Source organism: Rhipicephalus sanguineus, chromosome 7 (assembly GCF_013339695.2).
Source record: "Rhipicephalus sanguineus isolate Rsan-2018 chromosome 7, BIME_Rsan_1.4, whole genome shotgun sequence".
Classification (NCBI taxonomy): Eukaryota; Metazoa; Arthropoda; class Arachnida; order Ixodida; family Ixodidae; genus Rhipicephalus; species Rhipicephalus sanguineus.
In genome coordinates, this window is record NC_051182.1 from 159,110,135 (window position 1) to 159,133,228 (window position 23,094).

The 23,094-nt window shown below is 45.8% G+C and overlaps 2 protein-coding genes across 3 annotated transcripts; both read left to right on the forward strand.

Moving 5' to 3' along the window:
* The first annotated feature begins 635 nt into the window (after window positions 1-635).
* LOC119400382 (uncharacterized) lies at window positions 636-13,361 on the forward strand. Of its 2 annotated transcripts, none has more exons than XM_049418066.1 (5): window positions 636-828; window positions 2,593-2,705; window positions 6,137-6,315; window positions 8,802-8,911; window positions 12,719-13,361. In XM_049418066.1, the coding sequence occupies exons 2-5, from the start codon at window positions 2,596-2,598 to the stop codon at window positions 12,935-12,937; spliced, it is 618 nt and encodes a 205-aa protein (XP_049274023.1). In that variant the 5' UTR covers window positions 636-828; window positions 2,593-2,595; the 3' UTR covers window positions 12,938-13,361. The 2 variants fall into 2 exon arrangements, with proteins under 2 accessions (XP_049274023.1, XP_049274024.1); XM_049418067.1 differs by having other exon boundaries at window positions 636-771.
* A 536-nt stretch (window positions 13,362-13,897) lies between these two features.
* On the forward strand, window positions 13,898-22,539 carry LOC125759388 (uncharacterized). Its single transcript, XM_049418065.1, has 3 exons — window positions 13,898-13,965; window positions 15,599-15,675; window positions 20,640-22,539. Coding segments are annotated over exons 1-3 (687 nt in total). The 5' UTR covers window positions 13,898-13,964; the 3' UTR covers window positions 21,249-22,539.
* The last annotated feature ends 555 nt before the right edge of the window (window positions 22,540-23,094 follow it).

The following is a 23,094-nucleotide window of genomic DNA, read 5'->3' on the forward strand; positions in this document are numbered from 1 at the left end:
GAAATGTCCCAGAATACATTGTCGAATTTCCCGGAGAAGCTTTTACATAGGTAAGTTTGGCCTCTTATAATTACTGGCAGTTACAAATCGGGGGCGCTGCCACTGGAGGGGCAGCTGCCCCCCTAATATTACCGCCTGCAAAAGGCCATCTGGCAGATGGCCTTTTACATCAATGTGTTGTTGCAAACGTTTCTTCAAGTCGCACACGCCAACACGCGCCTCCACACGTCCTCATAAATCGCCCAAACATCTAGAGCGCAAGCAGCGTCATCATCATCATCCCCATACATTATCATATCATCAACATTTTGTTTTATTTATTTCTTTGTTCACCCCCTCCCCCTCTGATTACGTGCTGCGTGACGCCTGCTGCTACTAATACTAATACTACTGCTACGACGGCACAGGGCAGACTGTTTACCTGTTTCTGACTAAATGATTATCTATTGCCCTTCTCTTTCTTTGTGATGTTACATAGATATTTCAGTATTGTTTTAATTACTTTCACTCATTTCCCTTTATAATCGACAGCGTGGCCAATCCCCTTCGTGGGAGCCTGTTTTCTTAGGCGAAAAACGAAACTAAGACGCTTCGCCGTAAAAAGTATGACGCGCGTCGTTATCGTCATCAGCAGCACACAAGACCAACAAGACCGCAAGAGAGAAGCGCAATCGCTGAGCGCAAGTAAACCAACAAGCATGGAAGTACCAAGTCCAAGTGACTGCTAGCGATGACTGCGCCCCAAAGGCTCGTCAATTTAAGATCCATAATGTAAGTGAAGTCCTGCGCCGCCACGTTCGCCTACGACGCCTGACCGGTTAGACCAACGTAAGTCCCCGACAGATCAGCTGAAGAAGGCTGTGCGTTCGCACGTGTGAGCTGTTCACCTACGCTCCCCTACTCACGTCTGTCATCCCCCTCTCTCCATCTTAAAGGCGGTGAACCGTGCTCCCACAATGGTGGCAGAACCTATCGCTTGGTCTGTCTCATGTTAGCTGTAGTTTCGAGCTGCTGTTTCGTGTCGCTACTGGTCTCTCGGGCACGGCGCTTCGATATTGCCTGACGTTATTGAGAACCCTCGCTTGCGCTTACAGAAACTATATAAAAAAAAAAAAAAACACTTCTTGTGGTCCTCTCGATGTGCTTCGAGCTGCGCGCCCGCTTTCAGTTGCCGCAATCACACCACCACTTGGCCAAGTGATGGTGTGACAACGTGCGCGTAGCCATCGATGCGGTCGCAAATGATACGAACGAATGGCCAAGAGATCGAAAACGGAGCACTTGTGCATCACAAAGCCTCGCTTTTCCATGACAAACAAGCTTTGCACCGGCGCGTTTGTTAACAGCGCGCGCAGAAAATTTTGTCACATCTCCTGCAGCGTGGCTGAAGCTTTCCACGGCGTGGACGTACGCCGGAGCCAAATGTGTCAAAGACGACGCGGCACGCGTCAGGTGTCCGTGTATTGTGGCATCTTGGAGCATAGCAACCAGGGAATGCTGGGAAGTGATTAGAATCTGTGAATTATTATATTAACTGTATGGCGTCATTATTGTGTGTGTGCAAAGCTGGCCCTTGTTTTCTGGGATGAGGGTGAGGCTCTATTGCTTGTAACTGCAGTCAAAAGTTTTGTGATCACTCTTAACCATTATCAAATGTCTACACTATTCACGAATTAGAATGCGACAATGGGACTGCGTGGCTACTGGCGTAGAGTTTCCTAATAATACACTTTGGAAATCTGGCGCTAGTGTCTATGGGAGCTGCAACGCATAGCGCTTCAGCCAGCATGGGAATGATGGGTAGTACATGTGTTTGTCTATGCTTCGTTCTCTCGGCTTCATGTGGCCTGCAACTGCCTTGTCACAAGACAAAAAGTTCAGCAAACGTTCAGCAGTTACTCTTCACCACCTTGACCTATTTAAGCTCACCAATGCAATTAGGCTCATGAAGTTCACAACAATCCATTCTTTTATTTGAAACAAAAGCCAAAAACAACAATAAACAAAGCCACAAGTGCTTTCGAAGGCGGAAGCGTGAAGATTAGGCAAATCCATGTACTACCCATCACTCCCATAGTGGCTGAATGATCGCAGCAGCGCCCAAGTTCCCTCTAGTAAACATTGTAGGAAACTCAATGGCCACTGGTACAAGCAGCGCCGCCTGTAGGAGCCACCGTAAATGAGCTGTTGCATTATGGTATACAGTGAGAGCGTTCTTGACCATGGGTGTCACCAGGATATTTTTTGCTGGGGTTGGGTGGCTCCCATGAAAAGTGAGTCCCTTCAGAGAAGCGGGAAACTTATGCATTGTGTTTTGAATGTTTGCTCTTTGGGAGGCAAAGGGGGCCAGGTGAAGATTATTGGGGGGGTGTCCCCTCTCTGGCCTTCGATACAAAGCCAAAACTGACCCTTGCACTAAGAAAACTCTATTAGTCACCAACCTTGGATTCAACTGGTATGCATAATTTTATGTGTCACATCGCTGTTCTTTGTGCTGCGTTTGCTCTTGCACGTAAGTTTGTTTTGTCCGCTCGTGCTGTTCCCAAAAAGGTGCAAGTATAAAAATGAAGTGCTTATAATTGATTTTTCCAGGTAATGTCCTTTACATATCCATACTACCGATACTGCTCCGTGTCCTGGTGCAAGAACAATGGACGGTCACTCAAGTCCGGATTGCGCTTCTTTCGTATCCCAATGGACAGCAGGTGCGCTTTGGTGCTCAGTTCTTAAATTGACAGCTGTACATTAAAGAAACAGTAAAGAGAAAAACGATTTCTCTCATAATAGTAAATTACTCTTTCTCGATACCAAAATCACCACGTTGGCTGCACGAAGACACTTTGTAAGCGAGAAAATGTGCAAAAAGAAAATGCGGGTGGCGATGCAACCTCGGGATTCCCGCACCAGTTGCTGTGACGTCATAGATTTTGATGGCATCCATTAGGGCCTATGTAGTTCCTAATCGGCAAAAGGCAACTAAATTGCTTTCTGAGGGAGCCAGAAACTTCACATACCAAGTTTCAGGAAATTTGGTTAAGCCGATTTGGCTGTCAGAAAGTTTCGTTGAGCCGATTTGCTGTCGGCACCGTCTCCAAGGAAGCACGCAATATCCCAAGTAACAAAGACATTTCCAATCACCTCTGAACGTGGTTTCCTGCTCACATGGCCTCAGGGCTATTAATAAAGTTTGACCAACCAACGAGCCAATGTGGCCAAAAAAACCTTTAAAATCAGTGATGACACCATCGGATATTTCGACATGAAATTTAAGAATGAAACTTTTGACATTGGTTTTCTCCTATATTAATTAAACCATGGTGGTGAAATCAATGACACTGGAGTCTTCAGAGTGTAATATATCAGTCTAAACCACCTTATTGTTTCACTTTAGTGTCACTTTATTGAAGAGACCGTACTGGGTGCATTTCTACAGTGCTACAACATTCAGGTGTAACATTCAATGGCAAGGCATTTATTAAATACGATTATCAGTGGAAGTTAGAAGGTTTGAATGAAGAAAATTAAAATAAATAGTTTTGCGAATGGAATGTGAGTACTAAGCAGGATATAACAAATGTGCAACAAATTTTGAGCAGTAACAATTTTTTTTATACAGATGTAACATATTTTTTCGCTTTATTGGTGGTAGCATAACAACGGGCAGGTTCGAGCTAGTTGTTACTCCGTTGTCCACCAGCTTTCAGTTTGAAAAATTCTGGACAACGGACGATCCGTCCGCATATGTATCGCCCTTTGTTGAGAATTGCGCTGAATGCTTGTGGATTATGGTCATAGGCATGCGCAGGGTTCCCCATCAGGGGGGGGGCGAAAGTACATTGCAGCGCCCCCCCTGCCTACTAAGTCAATGTATGGGGCAGATCTTGCGCCCCCCCCCCCCCGCCTCCCCAGTGTGCACGCCAATGATTATAGTGGTAGCATGCCATCACAAGTCTGCAGCCAAGTTGGGACGCAGTGAAGCATTTAAGGTTGGCTGAGAAAAGTGCTGAGCCTCTGCATTAAAAACATACAGTCATGGACAGTTTAAAGAGGAACAAGTTAGGGCTGACTAAAATACATTGTGCGCAACACATTTTAGATAGGTCAGGCGCAACAAACTCGTCCAGCAACAAGTCTTAACTCAGAATATGTTTTGTTTCTGTTTTTTGCCAGTATGCTTAAAGGGGCCCTGCAACACTTTTCCAAGTAACCATGGAATGGCTTCGCTAAAGGAGCTTATTTCCTCTTGAATCAACCACCGCAAAAAGTTTTAGAATCCGTCCAGTATGAGCGGAGTTGCAAAGATTTGTCGCATGCTGAAATTGCTTTCTCTCTTCTCTCGTCCCGACGAAAGTGCTGGAAGCTAAGCAGGGAGGGGTGGCACAGGGGAAGAAGGTACGTCACATATGCCTCTTGACCTTGAGCACTTTTTTTTTTCTTCGAACACGCGTGCGCGCGAGCGAATGACAGCCTCTCGCGGTGGCCGCAGTAACTACTGAGCGTGCCATGTTAAAATCAGCCAATGGCGTGGAACTTGTGTCAGTGACGCAGTGATTTTGAGTCAATAGCATCATTTGTCGAGAGAAGAGGAAGCGATATTTAGCTGACTTTGAGAATTTATTGTAAATCCGAGGCCGCGTGCTGCGCTATAATATTTGGCTCGTGTGTTCTCAAGAGCCTCGACTACCAATCGGCAGCGTTTTCTGACCATGCTAAAAAAGTGTTGCAGGGCCCCTTTAAAGGGACACTAAAGGCAAATATTAAGTCGACGTTGATTGTTGAAATAGCGGTCCAGAAACCTCGTAGTGCTACTTCTGTGCCATGGAAGTGCTTATTTTGAAATGAAATCATGTTTTAGTGGTCCGCATCGCGTTAGCGCACTTCAAATCACCCGCCTGAAAACGGCCTTTCTGATGTCACTTGCTGTGCCCAACGTTGCCCGCCTTTAAAGGAGCACTGACATGAATTTAAAAATTTTTCAGGTTGTTGCTCTAAATGAAAGCACGGGTGTCGAGAACCCTAAAAAGAGTGTCGTGGTGCCTGGGGATGCATTGCATACATTTTTAATACCGCTTCTTTCAACCAGCAGTTTCGGTTTCGGTTTCGAGAGGGCGGCTTCATAGTGACGTGTCAAGTCGGCCCGTGACGTCACGGGCAGACTGCAACCCACGAAATATGCACCTGCTGTTCTTTGCTGTCAGTCGAACGTGGTTCATGATGATTGAACTGTCGTCCAGTGCCTCCGACAGCGATTTCTGTGATTTAGGCTGCATGCAGAACCCAGATTTCGTAAACCAAGTGAGCTGACTTGAAACGTCATAGGGCTCTCCATGCGGTGAAGCTGCCTTGCAGATGCTGGGAGATGAAAACTTTAAAATCAAACTTAAATATTTATACGTGTTTCCCGGATGCGGTGTGGGGAGAGCGTTAACACTACATGCCAAGGAAACCAAAAACGTCCGTTTTGCTGCACTTCAAAATCGTGTCAGTACTCCTTTAATGCGCGGCAGCGTGCACTGGCGGCGTGCACCATTCGGTCATTCGGCGACATCACATGCATGCGGCATTTTGTCGAACTTTCTGTCAGAGCGACTTCCACGAGTGTGCAAAACACACGCAACAGTATGCGATACCGAAACTACCACCGAGACGCGACCACGTGAGCGAAGCCAGGCTCTGGGCGAAATGCAGTTCGGTGAAAACAGAACCTTTGAACCACGCGCGCCGTTCCACATGGCAACGCGCAAGAGGTTCTTTTTTCCATGAATCAAACAGAAACTAATAAACAGCATTTTATTACGTCTCTTGATGCATGGAAGGTTCTTTTTTTATGGCAGCTAGTTTGATTACTAGTGATTAATTGTAGTCTAATGCTCTCACGTCATCGCAATCATTTCCAAAATGTCCCACTCGTGGCGCACGTTGTGTGATACATTTAGCTTAATTTCTCGGTAAGTAGGGCACTGCTGTTGGTAATATTGCCGTTTTAGACGTTGTCATACATTGAGCTTTCACTCTGACATAAATTGTTACTTGCCTTTAGTGTCCCTTTAATATGAGCATGATTTCGCCTTGTGCATCTAGTATGGGGCCAAAAGAAAAGCTTTCTTGTATGCTTGATTTGTACATGCCTGGACAGGTTGCCGGCATGGGTGGCATACACAGGAAGGGAGGACCTCAAAACAAAGACAGCCAGTATGCTAAGTCGCAACTACAAAGTGTGCAGTGACCATTTCACGGATCGCGACTTTATGAATCCTGCATGCCACAACAGGCTCACACGGCAGGCCATACCATCCGTCCCTCATGATGCAAAAGGTAAGGAAGTTACGTTGGTATATATTTGACGTACCGTACATATATGATTGTAAATCGACTCGAATGTATACGTCAGCACCCCCCCAAGACCGCACATACAAAAAACAAATTGGGGCAGCTTCGCACTAGTGGTGTGAAGCCTGAAGGAACAGCAGAGCTGGGTGGCCTTCCTTAGCCTACCAGCCAAACCTAGCATAGAACATGAGCATAGAGAGGGACAGTTAAGCCTAGGTAAGCCAAGTTGAGGCCCTGTCTCTCTTTCTCTTGCTTTCAATCTCTTGCTTTCTCTATTTGTTTCTCTCTCTCTATCTCTGTTTCTTTCTCTCTTTTTTGCTATCCTTTTCTCGTTCTCTCACCCATAGCAACACAATCATATGGTTCCCATAAATGCTTGTTCTGCTTGCGTGCCTGGATAGCCGAGTCGTTAAGATGCTCACCATAAAACCGTGGGTACCCGGGTTCGAATCTCTCCTCGCCAAGAAGCATTATTTTGTTTTAGTTATTTTTTCTCCTCCTCCTTTCCTTCCTCCAACGCGTTGCTAGGCGACGCATGGTGATGTCATTACTCGGCGAGGCTTTTCTGTGCACACCGAGTGGCCTAGCCTCCGGCCTAAACAGTTCCACTGTAAAAAACAAAATGAGAGTGCATGTTATAACGGAAATTTATTTACCCAGTTGATGGACTGAGTGCATGTGTGTCACAGATTCGGGTGGTTCTGGGCGATGGACTGAGTCAAGACTCTTGTAATAGTACACCCTATTTATCAAAGTAAGACTCGCGGCACTAAAAAATGTGCAGGAAATAAGGTAGCCTTGAAAGAAACTTTGAAAAACCAACACCAAGTGCTCTGAATCCCTATGTGTCAAAGCTAAGCTGTGTGATTGAGTCTTTACTTATTCCCGATCCATTGAAACGTAGAGTCAGTCTTACTTGATTTTCTAAAATTAGTTTGAAGTGCACCAAGTATGCGGACAATGGAAGCAGACAGGACAACGGCTACACTCGCAACCAATTCTTTATTAGTCCAGAGTGGGAAGTAGATACATGAAACTTCGAACACACGCATCAAAAAAACATTCATGTCAGGATTGCCACAATTCTTTTTTTTTTTACGTTACATATTGTTACGGTGCGACATGGGCTCTCCGAAGATAAAGAAGACGAGTAAACATGAAGCGCTTGCGCGTGATGCTCATCAGCCATATTGTATTGGCTGTCAATTCACTGGTATAAATATCTATTAAATCTACATCTCGCCTCCGTCACAATATCATTTAGTTAGTTTTCACAATCACTACGTGTCTATAAACGTGCACTCCTTGTCATGCAGCACAGTCGTGGCTTGACTAACACAGTCATGTACCCTTTTCCTGATATGGTGTGATTCCATTATCTCGTGAGTCACGTGATCTTTATGTCAAGAAATAACTTCAGTTTCATGAAACACCTCCACACCATCTTGTTGCAGTCTTACTTCTGTTACAGAGGTTTGTAGCCAGTGTCCGGGATCGGTTACATTGCATCCATGTCGGTGGTCCATGTCGCTTTTGACGAACGTTGCAGTCCTTGCTGCTGCCGAATAATTGCCTTTTGTCGTTGCTGATGTGGGGGAGAGGCCTCAGAGATTGAGCCTAGTGGCAGTTGGTGATACCCGGTGCTCAGAGCCAAAGTGGCCCACTGGCATTGGTTGAAAAAGGATATAGAGCTTGCTCAGACTCACTTAAGAAATATATTTCATGCTTACGGCTCACTCAGACTCAGACTTGCCAAAGTATTACTCAGCCGGACTCAAGCTTAGACTCATGGCGGCCCGATCTGAGTCTGAGTGAGTCGACTCACGGGTGAGTTTGCCGACCTATGTCCTCTGGGGACTTTCTTCAGCGGATTGCTTCGAAGGGGCATGCGCCAGGAACGGCTGTGCTTGCTGTGCGCTGTTTCTGCATCACTGAGCAGCCTCTTTTGAACACCGCCAAGGTCTCTGACCACCTCGGGAGGCCTATGTCACAGGCTGCCGAATTGAACACCTGTTGCTCCCGTCGCCAGTGCATTTGCCGGCTAGACGACCTTTGCCATCTGAGCCCACTTAGACAATGCCTGCGCATTGTTGCTTGTTGATCACAGCTCGGGCCATGCACCTTCAGTCTCTGGATGTTGCAGTTCATGTGCTCATGCCGTTTCGAATATTAACAACAGATAGAACATCTCGAACAGATAGAAAGTGCGTTACATTCATCTGTGGCACCCTGCTTGACTCTGTGCTTTGTGATAGGTTATCATAAGTGAACATGGTATACATATGTGGTGCGTTGTGTTTTCACATTAAAATTGTTGAGAGTCAGCACTGTGTGCATCTTCTGTTGTCCTGTCATGTTTTTTTGCAAACAAGCCAAACTGTCTACACTTTCGAAACTGAGAACATTTAATGGATGACTTTCTATACATATATATGCTTGAATGTCACATCTATGCTTTTTGTCTATTGCAGTTGCAGTTAGTGGCCAAAAAAAAGCACACTCTCGGCCGTCCAGTGCGGCCAACGAACGGCTGTCCACTTGCCAGAGGACCACAAAGAGGAGGTGGAAGTGGCAGAACGAGGTACCGCCATAGTTTTCAAATGTCTGAAGGCTGATTCGCACTTGCAACTGGTGCCGGTCGCGTGACTGTTTATGACTGGCGACTGAAAAACTGCGCAAGGCAGCCGAAGTTTACACCAGCAAATGCAACCTATACTTGTTGCCACGCCAACTTCGCGTCTGCTTGCATTGCCATTGCCTCATAATATATAAGCTGGTGTCCTGTGCCTGGGTGTCTGATTAGTTGACCAGCTTTGCAACTGCAGTGGTGTAGCTGATAGTAGCACGTGACTGAGCCAAAGCAGTCGCTTTGTGACTGAAGTGGTCATTTTCAACCAGTCGCCTTGTGATAAAGTTGGTTTTGCGACCAGTGCTAGCTGCAAGTGTGAATGACAAAAGATGAATAACGGTCGGCGCATTTCTCCTCTGCTAGATTAGCGTTCATTGGCTGTTTCCACTCGTGCACAGAATATGCAATGCATGGGGTGGTGTTATCGATGGTGTTATCGATTTGCATTTTATACGAAACCTCATGGTGACGCCGATAGTGATGGCAAAAACGCGCAGAGAGTGTCCATATAATTGCTATCGCAGTAAAAAATTAAAGAGCAGTGCCTCCCCTTATGCATTCAGAAAGCCTTTGAAGTTTCAAAAAGAGCTAACACAGAAGATTCTGATTTAATTTAGTAATTCTTGCCATTTTATTTGAAGAGTTCACCTCTGGTCAATGACATAGAATGGGGCTGAGCTCAATAATTGTCCCTCTTCAGATGAAATTCCTGTATTTGCAGACCATTCATGGACACAATTTATGTCTCTGTTTGTTGCTTATTAAAGGGACACTAAAGAGAAACAATGGATTGGTTTAGATTGATAAGGTGTGCTCGGAGAACTCTTGTGTAGTTTATTTCACCACCATAGGTTTATTATTAGAGGAGAAAACCAAGTTCAAAGTTTCATTTTTAAATTTCACGCCGAACTTTGTAATTCGGGACGTAAAGGATTTCAAAGAGCATTTAATGTATTTTGGCGCCAATGGCTCGACGAAATTTCTACAAACTCGTTATGTCAAGTCTCTGACCCCCTCAGAGGACAATGTACTTTGATTTAACCGATTAGGAACTACGTAAGCCCAAGCAGGCGCCGTCAAAACTATGTGACGTCATGGCCAATGGTGCGGGAATTCCAAGGTGGCGTCGCCACTTGTATTTTCTTTTTGCGCGTTTTCTCTCTTATTAAGCGTCTTCTCGCAGTAAGCGTGGTGTTTTTGGTATCGTGGAAGTCTACTTTACTAATGCGAGAAAAATCATTTTGCTCTTTAGTGTCCCTTTAAATTGCAGGATTCTTGAGTGAATCACTCCCGGTTAACCTCACGTATTTTAGAATGACCCCCTCCCTGTCGCTCAGTCTTCACATCGACGCGAGAAAATTGATGGCAGCGTTGTCCCTTGGTAGAAGTGGTCACTGCATGTGCTCTATAATGAACAGCAATTCTTGAGATCCGTCGCTTCATTTCTCGAGCAGCAGCGCTTTGCTTAGTTTGGCGGCCAAGTGAAGGGTAAACTTTGAGTCAAGGCTTGTTTGAGAATACACGGAACAAATTTTTGTCAGTTTGGAAACTCACTTTCCGAGAGATTTGTATGGATTTCATTTTTAGCATCATTCGACAAACAGGCGGGTTACAATTTCAACTTTCATGGCACATGGCATTATGAAACACATTGAGTCTTCTTCATTTTTTTTTTGCTGGTACCACATTCTTCATCACCTAATGATGGTGGTATCCTGCTGATACCTGATGATGATGTCCTGGTGGTACCTATTGATGATGATGGAGCGGCAACCGCACCTCTGTCAGCCAGATCCCCTGATGACCAGTCTTGTAATCCCAAAGACACACAATTCTGTTTAGAGGTAGTATTCCACATCTGTCATGCATCTGCATTGCATGGCCAGAAAAAAGTACTCTTATTCAGCCAAGAGCAGCATGAAACTACAAGGAAAATCAGCTTCTCCACAAGGGCCAAGCACTTAATGCGATAGCAAGAAATTCTAAATATTATATGAAGTAAGGCTAGCAGCTAACTGCTCTAGCATCCAAACTGGCGTAACTCAACAAAACGCTGGTGTATGGAAATGCAGCTGCTGTAGCGAGCAAAACAACCTTCATACTGTCTATTGCTTCACGCTGTCTATCACTTCATGCTGTCTGTCGCTTCAACACAAACTGAGCGTTGAGGCCACAGCACGTACAAAGGTTTGAGCTGTCTGCAAGGTAGGGTGCTTGCGACCGCATACAGTTCATCGAAGTATGCAGTTGTTGCCAGAGCCGCACAGCCCCCCCTCCCCCAATCTGGAACTGCACCTCACGGGTCTTTGTGCGACGAAAGATGGCCGGCACGTTTCCTCTCTGCTTGAGCCATGATCATTGGCTTTATAATCAGTAGAAAATAGCGCTAAAAAGATGGGACGAAGAAAGGACACACACCACAGCGCTGATTAACAACCAAATGTGTCCTTTCTTCGTCCCGTCTTCTTAGCACTGTTTTCTACTGGAAATCACGAACCAGCTAGCTCAAATGCATACCCTACTGGCTTTATGCGCTGACTTTATCTGTTGACTTATAGGTGCGTTGACGTATATGGAATCTGACGGCAACCCCAATGTTGATGGTCAATGTGCACCTGAAGTGTCATATGATTGCTGTCACAATAAAACTGTTAGTACTAAATGGTATTATGAAACACTGAATTTGTTTTTCAGGTGCAGTTTTACAGCGAAAGCTGTTATGAGATCACTTCAGCGGCCGTTTTTGGCGCCGTAGTTGTCCGCCACCGCCGCCGCCGCCGGTGTCCGTAACCAGTATCGCTCGAAATAAGAAAAAAAACGAAATAAGAAAAAAATTCCAGGATGGAACGAGGTTCGAACCTGGGCCCTCTGCGTGGGAGCCCAGTATTCAACCTCTGAGCCATGCCGGTGCTTGAAACTGCTTTGCAAAAAGGTCCTATACAGGCTTCATGTCGGGAAGGAACCACATTAACATTTGAAATATAGCGTGGCAGAAGAGTAAAATAAGCACCAAGCGTCGCACAACGCGAATTGTGTAACCAGGCGTCACACAATGCGAATTGCGCAACGAGTAGGTTGTTGAATGCTTCCAACCCATTACAAAGAGCTCCACCATAATTCTTCATCGTCATCAGGCACAGCATCAACAAAGTGCGCATAATGCCTTACATGCATTTAGCAGGTACCACGGCTCTCCATAGAATGACGAAAAATGGCACAGTGCCTGCTTCCCAACTTCTCAAAAATTACAATGATTTATAGCGCAGTGGGTTCCTCACAAGTGCACTTGTATTGGTTGCCAAGGAAGCCCATAAGCGCATGATCCATTTCTACGGGGTCTCAGTAAAGTTCTTTGGCCCCCCCCCCCATCTCTCTCCCACGTCAACGTACGTTATACAGAGTGGCGGGAGAGGGAAATCGTGACCGGACGTCACCCAATGCAAACTGCATAACTGATGGGCCTTTTAAAGCTTCCAACCCATTACAAAGGGCTGAGCCATAATTCTTCTTCGTCATCAGCTGTCGCGTCAACAAAGTGCACATAATGCCTTACAGACGTGTAGCTGGTACCTCGCTTCTCCGCAGAATGGCAAATAATGGGTTAGTAGGTGCTTCCCAACTTCACAAAAATTGTGATTTATGGCGTAGTGGGTACCTTGCTAGTGTACTTGTATTAGTAGCCCCAAGAGAGTTTAGAACGGGCTCTAGAAATGCCGCTCTTCCAGGTTTCGCTGTGACTGTGCTGCGCTTTCCGCGCAGGCCTGGCGTTTTTGTCCTTCACCCGTTGACAACAATAACCAGGCGACACCTGATGACGATAGTGATGATGGAGCAGCGATGGCACCTCTGCCAGCCACCACCTCTGACGAGCAGTTCTTTAATCATGAAGACGTATCACTTTACCTGGAGGTACTGTCGCACATCTGTCGTGCATCTGCATTGCATGATGAGAAAATACTCTCACTTACCCAAGAGTAGCACGTAACTACAAGGAAAGCCCATACTGATTTCTCAGAGATAAAGTTTCACACATTTACAAAAAGAATTCCTGGTTCGAACGTGGGACCAACGCCTTTGCAGGGGTGGTTGCTCTGGCTAATAACCTGATTAGAAATCGGGCCCGGTTAACCATTAAAAGGGTACTGACACCAATTTTTGAAGTTGACTTTACTCTGCCATACAAATATCCTGAATGCAGGAACGGCTCTGAGCAAGTGTGAAGCTCTGTAAATGCTGATAAGATGTTTTATTTTCACATTAAAGTCTACTTTCTCATGATGCACGTAGTGACATTGACATTATCGTGATGTCACGCCACGATTCAGCGTCCTTTTTTTTCTCTTCTCCTCAGCCATGTATTTGTGTATGCATGTCTGGAATAAGGACTCAGACTCAGTATCAATTCTGGTGACTTCTCGCATCAATATGGCTAATTGTGATGACGTGATATGTGCCAAAACATTCAAGATGGCCGCTTGTGCATCACCAAAAACATTGAAAATGACCGCTTGTGCATTGCCAGCAGAGCCACGGTTTGGAGTGACTGAGATGTCACAAGGTCTCTCTTGCGCGAGCACGTGATGAGAAGCTCATACCGTGTCGTGCAATCAGGGTACAGTAGGAACCAAAACCAGCTTTTAAAAACATATTGTAATTAATTCTTCAGGGTGAACTCATGCTTACCAGTACATTTCCTATGCTCTTGAGGCATTGGCCTTTCATGTGACGCAAAAAAATGACAACTGAAAATTTTCATGGCGATACCCGTTTAATTAATGCAAAATGCCTGAACACAAAAGCTGTTATCTGTAAATTGTGTTTGCATGTATGTTTACGTACTCTGTAAACTTTTCTTTTCCCTCCACTTGTACTCCGTGCAATTGAAATAAAATGATCTATTTATTGGATGACTGACAACAGGTAGGGGACTCGGGGTAGCGAGAGCATACCGGAGCAAAGTGTACCAAGCCCTGCCTCACCTAAATCCTTGCCGCTCCCAAAGGCCAGTATACCGCTCTCTTTTTTGCTACATAAACAGGCTACACCAGGTGAGGTTTGTAGACTAGACTTCCCGTCACAATGTGACGGTCAAGTACGCAGAACGCGAGCTGGTAAAGATGAAACATTTTATTGGGTGAACTTGTGTCCAGAAAAAGATAAACTCAAAGTGTGAACAATGCTTGCTGTACGACGTTACCCCAGGTGAAGTTTGTAGATTAGACTCGACTGTCACATTGTGATGGTTGAGTACACAGGACGCAAGCTGGTAAAGATGCAGCTTTTTATTGTGTGAACTTGTGCCCAGTAAAAGATAAACTCTTAGTGTAAACAATGCTTGCTGTACAGTGCTAGTGGTGAGCACAGCCTTTGGCCATCGACAATCTTATTGTGGATGGCACTCGTTGGCTTTTATACGTGCAGGATAGAAGATTCAAGTGATATCGTTTGTGGCAGCGTTAGGCGCACATGTGGCAGTACTAAGATGGGCCTTTTAGCATGGAACAGCTTCTTTATGTTTGAGTGTTTTTGTGCTAAACAAATTGACACTTGGCAGTGGCAGGGAAACTGGTCTCATTTCATGGCAGTCTGCAAAACATTCAATCTTTCAGTGATGGTGATTTCAATTTGTGCAACTGGATGCAGCTACAGGTGTTCTTTGAGGTGTTCACTCTTCTTAGAAGTACGATGTTCAGCGCGCGTTTTCATAAGTCTGAAGCAGCGACATGCTGCTAGGTTATTGTCAGATGACCGTGCATGACTTTCTAATAGAGGTTTCTCTATCCTGAGCACATAGGTGTGCGCACAGGGGGGGGGCAGGGGGGCAGCCGCCCCCCCTAATAACCTAAGAGGGGGGGTGCAAAATGTGCCGCATACATTTACCCCCCTAGTCAACTAAGAGGGGGGGGGGGGCCGCAAAATCTGCCTTGTACATTGACTTACAAGGGGGGGTGGTGCTGCGATGAACCTTCGCCCCCCCCGTTGGGGAACCCTGCGCACGCCTATGCCTGAGCATATCGTTTTGAATTCACGAATTCGGATCTGGTATGTCGCAAAATCACGACAACAGGCTAGAAAAGTTTAAAGTGGTCATGAACCACCCCTCGTGCTTGGCGAAAAAGCACATAAATTGGAAAGTAGGCGCTGCTGTGAGCAGCTCAACCAAATCTTACAGTTGTGCGGAGCAACGAGACATCACAAGTGGAGCGCGAAGTTGCCACTTTCTCAAGTGCCCTCTCTTCGTAAACGCTGTTCAGAGGGCCGTCAAACGGCAGATTTTGCGCCGCACAGAAGATTGTGTGACAAGAAAATTCCCTCACTTACCCAAGAGAGGAATGTTACTACAAAGAAAGCCAATACTTATTTCTCAGACATAAAGCTTCCCTGATTTACAAAAAACATTCCTGGTTCAAACGTGGAACCAGCACTTTTACAGGGGTGGTTGCTTTGGTTACTAAGCTGATTTAAAACGAGGCCCAGTTGATCATTAATGCGAAGTGCCAGAACACAAAAGCTGTTTTTTGTAAATTGTGTTTGCATGTATGAGTAGGTACACCTTGAACTTTTTTTCCTCTTCACTCCTCCACTTTTACTCCATGCATTTGAAATAAAATTATCTATCGGCTGACTGACAACAGGTAGTGGACCCTGATGGCGAGTGTGTACCTGAGGAAAGTGTACCAAGCCCTGCCTCACCTAAGGTCTTGCCGCTTCCAAAGGTCAGTATTTCGCTCTCTTTTGCTACATAAGCAAGCGTAATGTTACTTTCTTAAAAGTCTGTGTTTCCTTGCCTAAGGAAAAGCGTTTGGATTGCAGTTAGGAACACCATTGTGCGGGGCTAAGAACATCCGAAAATGCTCTCACGCTAACCGTCGACTAAAGATGAATAAATCGTTGACTTAAAGATAGCCACGCAGTAGACATGGAGGTTGCATTCCAGATCCATGCCAATCCATCTTGATACCACCATGCCAGGGATGTTTTTGTCAGAGGTGCCGTCTTCTTTGCTTCGAGTCACTTTCCTTAAGTCAGCGACCGTTCAGTGACCACAAGTCTTCGTCTATCTGAACACGCTTTCGTAGCTTGCACTGCACAGACAAACGCAAAACTGTGGTGCACATGGGAGGCATGGTGTCCCTGTAGGCAGACATATTGGAATAAGCAGGGAGTCAATGCACTGTGAGAAGGTGTGCGCGTCGACTACCCGTCTTTTGCGAAAATTGCAGTGATTCTCTGCATTTTGCGTGTAAGTGGAGTGTGTTTGTTGCTTCACTTAGCTGCTGAGTGGAGCATATAAATGTCAAACTAAAACACTCTAATGCAGTCAAGTCTCAAGAAGTGGTCCCTGCATAGCAGTGTGACAATCACAGCATTCATTTCGTTTACAAGTTGGTGCAGAAAGATACAATTGTATAGTGCTATTGCAATTCAAATGCAATATGGTTTAAAGGAACCGACAACTGGCCAGAACGTGGGATTAGATCCTGATAGAAATGAGATGACCGTGAAATATAGTGACAGATTCCAGCATGCTTTCCGCGTTGTGAGTAGGATTTATATTTTAAATCCCGTTTAAAATTAACAAAAACCAGTATATTGCGCAGCCCAGTGGAAAAGCCGTGAAGCTCAATTATGGAGTCGATCACTTTGCTGTACATAGTCACGTAGCCTGATGCTGTCATATGCGCCATAATTAGTCCTCAAAATTGGAGTATGTATATTATTATCTATCCCTGCTCTATTCTGTGCTGCTTACGTGGTAAAAGAAGTTGCACGGTGAGAAGTGGCGCTGCATTCACGGCATCCAGTGGACCATGTCGAGCCGTGGCGCATGCGCGTGGAGTGCATGCATGCGCAGTAAACTCCCGCGCTCGAACATGAACCGCTCTCGCGCTCGTTGTTTCTAGCACGTGTTGTCACGTGTATATACGGCTTCATATTCGCCGTGAATAGAAAAATTCTGATTACAAATGTTTCATGCGTTTTCCACGTTACCATTCCATGATTAGACACTCTGGCCGGTAACCTTTTCATTGCGCTAATGAAAGTAGTTACCATAAAAATTGGTTGTCGGTCCCTTTAAAGCCCGTATACGCAGGCACCTGCTGCTATATCCTGGCGTCCTTGCAATACCGGTAGTGCCCTAGATTAAACCATGCAGAGAATGTAATTATAGCACAGTTTCTACTACTGTGTACTACTGAGCGCGAGATATCTGGTTTGAATCCAATAACAGCAGCTGTATTTCAGTGGGGTTGATGCAAAAAAGTGTGTGTGTATTTGGATTAAGTGCATGGTAAAATTTGATCTGGAGCCCGCTACTGTGGCGTGCCTTATGACTATACAGTATAGACCGCTTATAACGTAAGTCGCCGGAGTCGCGAATATCCGCACTATAAGCGGTACCGCACTATAACCAAAACAACCTTCTCCAAAGGCTGCACTTGCGCAAAACGTGTTGAGCATGTAGCCTCGCGTGTCCGATAATCGACATATGCGATTTGGGGCGCTTATAACCACTTAAATCTCTGAATATTCAAAAATTAACCGCCAAAGACCCGCATTGCCAACGAAATGAACACGGGGGAAAAAAGCAAACAAAACAAAGTGCCATCGCGGAAATTCGCCGACTACGTTTCAGGCCACCTCGAGGTATGCGCATTACACAGAAACCATGTCGAATCGCGACCGAAATTTCACGTGCTGAGCGGTACCGATCGTTCGATTTCACAGGCGCGCACGCGATGTCCAAGACATTGCAATCGAATCCGGAACCACCATTCGAGAGTTGCATGTGCCGACCATGCCCTCGTTTTCATTGACAATATGATTCCCTTCCCTTCAAGTGCAGCCATCGCAAAAAGTTTCGTTGATTCCGCACCAAACCGCAACTTTTATCGCCCGCGACCGCTACCGACAAGCAACCAACGCTGATTAAGCCTAGCCGGCGGTTCAGCATATTGTCGCGGGAAGTTTGTCCAAGACAACATGAAGATCGGACGTCGAAAAGATCGCACTCAAGTACTAACCCAAGAACAGCGCGCGTGATACGAAGTTTCGTGTTCGCGGCCGGGAGATCAACGGCGACAAAAGCCCGCCAAGCTCGTTTAAGTCCGCGCACTGGCAGAAAAGGCGAAAGCTCGCGTCATGAAGCCGCAAAACTTTTCAATTCGCGGACGAGGTAGCAAACGCGATATCTGTAGCAAGTGTGATAACGACGGCGCTTTTCCCGACAGGAAACTTACTTTAAAGCGCACTTGTTGAGGATGCGATCGTGCGTTCCACGCGGAACACACTGCCGGCAAGCGGCGGCGGAGCCTTGCCGCGCTCCCTCCACAGCGGCGTACCTCCTTTGAGAACCGCACTCGCTACCGCATTATAAACGGTATTTCATCTTGGGGGACTGCACAATAAGCGATATGCGTATACAGGCGGTTCTATGGGAGGGTAAACGGGAGTCAAAAAAGACCGCATTATAACCGGTCCTGCACTATATGCGGTTATGTTATAAGTGGTCTGCACTGTACTCTGTTCCAGAAGTTCCGTGCAGCACTGTGGAAGCTACAGGCCTTCTCAACCAATCAGGAGGGCGAGCACATCTAAGTGTATCCTTCCGCGCCCTGTCGTCTGCTAGCGGCGAGCGCTGCAGCGAAAGCGGCAAGAGCATCTCGGGACACTGTGCAACTGCGCAGTGAGATGAGCTGTAATTGTGAAAGCGGTTAAATATTCTCCTCGGCGCCGTAAAAGCGCGTCTTCGAGATACTTGCACGTAGACATTTGAGGGATAGGGTTCAGTGGCTCATGTTTCGGTGGAAAGCGCCACACTAGCCAAATTGAATATGAAAGCACCACGCTTCATCAGATTTCGTATACGCATGCCTATGCGCATGCGAAGTGCCGCTTCGCTCCCTTGTCGTAAAAGCTGATCCGGAAACGATATCGCACAGGTGAACCAGGCGCCGCCATTTTGACTAAGGAGTGACCAAATCTGCCACCGCGGACTAATCACAACCCAAGACTGGGTCCTCCGTGGCGCTGTGGACGCTCGGGCTGTGCGGACTACTCATAAAATTTTAGACAGTGTCGTACCATTCCTTCGTACTTTATAAGTAAAAACATAACACGTACGAGCCACAACAGCGTTATTTCTTTCGTCTTTTGCATGTTATAACATGTACAAGCAAGAACTCTTTCTTCAGTATCATGGAGCCACAAAAATTGTTTTATACAGAAAATGCGACAAAATCGTCATACAAATCACAGCTATAACATGCAGAGAAGCCTTCAAGTAAAAATCCTCCGATGAGACCGCTTGCAAAAGTCATGAGGACAAACAACGGGCTACGTATATGGGGCACTACATCTCGCTTCGCAACAACCTGCGCTCGAGGGTTGTGTAGCCTTGGCTCTGCTGCACGGAACTTCTGGAACAGAGTATAGACTCATAATGATCAGTGCAAGCAAAACAAGAGACAATAGTAGAAGAGGCAAAAAGAGAAGAACTCACCGAATTTGCTACCTTATTACAGTTCGCGATTTAACCCTGGTTTTGTGACTTGACACACAATGATTTACAGTAAAATCTCAATGATGCGAATCTCAGGGGGCGCCAAAATATTTGTATCACCCAAAATTTCATATTGCCAAAAACTAGAAAAATCCATTTTTAAACCACGATGTATGCAGAAAACATTGATTTCCGTCGAAATAACTCTTGTACATATGTCTTTCTGGGACACACGTGAACGGACGAGTAAGGGGTGGCGCAGCTGGCTGCCACAAACGCACGCGTCAAAGCTTTGTGTGAGGCCAACTGAAAACAAAGTGCCAAGTTCTGCCCGAAGAACGACATGAATGCTGAAATGCTTCATGCCTTTTTACGACTTTATTGCCTTTAAGCTACCACTGTGTTAACCGCATACCCTTGGAGCACGTAGTCGCTATCAATGATTGCTTCGATAGTGACCGCGGTTTCGTGCATGGTGAGTGTGGCAACTGGTGGTTTCATCTTCAATCCTTGTGCACTGGCTGAGCATGTGCCTACAGAACTATATCGTTGCTATCTGTGATCGTGTCTGCCGTGGTTTTGTCCGCCATGGTTGTGGCAAGCAGCATCGCTTTGACTTGGTGAGCGTTAGATTCGCATGTATTTTCGGAGTTTCATGTTATCATATGCGATCACATTGATAGTGACCACGGTTTCATCTACAGTGGTTGTGGCAGATAATAACCACAGTTCTGGCTCTATGTGCGCTGGCCATGCGCATACTTTTGAAGCTTCCGGAACGCGCTGCTCAAGGCCATCGCTCAACGGTTTCAGTACCAAAGTTCGTATCACCTGTCGCGACGCGGGAACATGTTTGGAACATCCGAATTTCGGCCTATTGGACACAACGGAGTTTGGCCAGGGAATTTTACGAATTTGTATAAGATCGAAATTCGTATCAGCTGGGTTCATATCACCGAGATTCTACTGTAATTAACTTCAGTGCATGCGCTACTGGGTCTACAAAGAACTGTAAATTCAATAAGCAATTTTGTTTCGTGAAGCGCTTACGCATTGTGTTAACATTGTGATGACTGGTACACTTTCTTTTCAACCTGTTGAAATCGAGCGTGACGGTTCCATCGTAATATTGTTAACCATACGCTTGAACTTTGTGCAAACACTTATTTGTTCCAGATTGTGGAATGCTACAGTTTGCAACAAAGCAGTGAGTGGGATCGCTACGTTTACATCAACATAGTGGATGAAGTCGGAGAGTACTGCATGGATGCGAATTCGTCAACCGCTACCTGGGATGAGTACGTCGAACAACTGGAGAGATACTGTGCATCCATCGACATCTCGAAAGAGAAAGTGATGCGCGCAGTATTACTCGGATGTTGCGGAAAAGTGACGAACCAGCTCATCGAGCGATTGGTCCAGCCCGATAAACCGACGACGGTGCCTTACGAAACGATCAAACGAGTCGTTCGCGAGCACTTGGGTGGCAAGCCGTCCCCACTTCGATCGAGGTTTCTTTTCTTCAGGCGAAACCAAGAACCGAGTGAATCTGTGACGGACTACGCGACGGATCTTCGGAAGCTCGCAGAAGACTGTGGTTTTGGAAGTGAGGAAGTTGCCGTGGACGTCATGTTGAGGGACCGCTTTGTGTTTGGCATTCGAGACGACGCCCTACGGGAACGTCTGCTCGACAAACGGGATCTGACCTTTGATGCCGCTTACGAAATGGCTTTGAAAACAGAGGCACCTTGTGAGAAGCAGTTCAAGACTGTTGGTGTGGAATGATGCAGCTATCAAAGGGAGACGCTGTGTCACTCATGTACACGGTGTACTCGTAGTGGCAAGTACAGACAGACTAGGTGCAAGTGAAATTATTGTGATATACGGTTTTGTACTTGAATGAAATAGAAGTATTACTAGTCAAACTTGCTTTAACAAGTCATTCCAGCTAGAAGTGACAAATGGAGCTTGTGACTACTTAATAATAATTAATAATAATAATAATTGTTGGGGTTTAATGTCCTAACACCACAACATGATTAGGAGGGATGCTGTAGTGGAGGGCTCCGGAAATTTCGATTGCCTGGGGTTCTTTAACGGGCACCTAAATCTAAGTACACGGGCCTCAAGAATTTTCGCCTCCATTGAAAATGCGGCTCCCACGACCGGGATTTGATCCCGCGACCTTCGGGTCAGCAGTCGAGCACCATAACCACTAGACCACCATGGTGGGTGGAGCTTGTGGCTTGTGAGCAACATATTAATGAGTGAGACAGACACTAGAGGATAAGAAATAATATTCAAATATAGAAGAAAAAGTTGGTCACCATTATACATGTACAAAGAAAAAAAAAGCCTGGAAGTTTGAGTGCTACTGTTTAAGTTATACTGAAGCTGTGCTGTTCCTGTGAGTGGGCATTGTCAAATTGGAAGAATGTGCCTTGGTGGTTTGATGATGTCCTGCTGCTTAAAGCAGTATGGTCGTGGTGCTGACATCTGGCAACAGTGACTACATTGTGACTTCACAGCGCGTTGTCAAGGGCTCTCGGTTTTCGCGCATCCGGCGAGCCGCCAAGCTGGGAAGCGGTGGAGGCTACGAAGCGGCGGCTCGAATACTGGTGGAAATAACAGGTCGAGCAAACGCGCGCGCCGCGGCGGCTATGAAATTAAGCAATTTATAAAATATAATAGCTAAGTTGTATTGAAATAACCGTTCTAACAGATAAAATTTTTTGCTGATTGAGCGGGATATAGAGGCATCAGAACGCAAAGAAGTGTAAGTTGTGATGCGTATAGCTTGACTTTGTATATGCTGAAGGGGATGAAGATAAAGATATGCGTTACCCCAAGCGATTACACCATAGTTGATATGAGAATGAACAAATGCAAAGTAGAGCGAAAACAATGCATAAGGTGAAAATTACTGGCGTGCCATGACGTGCGCACGGATACCGAAGGCAGGCTCTTCTTTTAACATCATTGATGTGAAGATGAAACTTGAGATGGCTGTCCAATGTCACACTTAGGAATACAACGGAGTCGCTGATGGGAATAAAATGATTTCCTGATGTTATGGAGGGAGGCTTAATTATAGGCGTTTGATGTGAATAGAAAATAAAAAAAAAATAGTTTTTGATGGCTTAATAAGTAGTTCGATATTGTGACACCATTTCAATAGCTGATCAATTGTCATTTTTAGCTTATTTAGTAAAAAAAGACATATATTTATCAGGTAGCAAAGGGGATGCACAAATAATATCTGGGTTTTAACGTCCCAAAACCACGATATGATTATGAGAGACGCCGTAGTGGAGGGCTCCGGAAATTTCGACCACCTGGGGTTCTTTAACGTGCACCTAAATATAAGTACACGGGCCTCAAACATTTTCGCCTCCATCGAAAATGCAGCCGCCGCGGCTGGGATTCGATCCCGCGACCTTCGGGTCCTCAGTCGAGCGCCATAACCGCTAGACCACCGTGGCGGGGCGGGGAAGTACAAAGAGAGAGAGATGTGAGGGTTAGGAGCATGGCGAAGAAAGAAAGAGAGATAATGTCTTGCAAAAAAATATTTCCTCGTGAGGCGGCGGGATTCGAACCCGCGTACCCACGATGCGAAGGTGAGTGGCTTAAT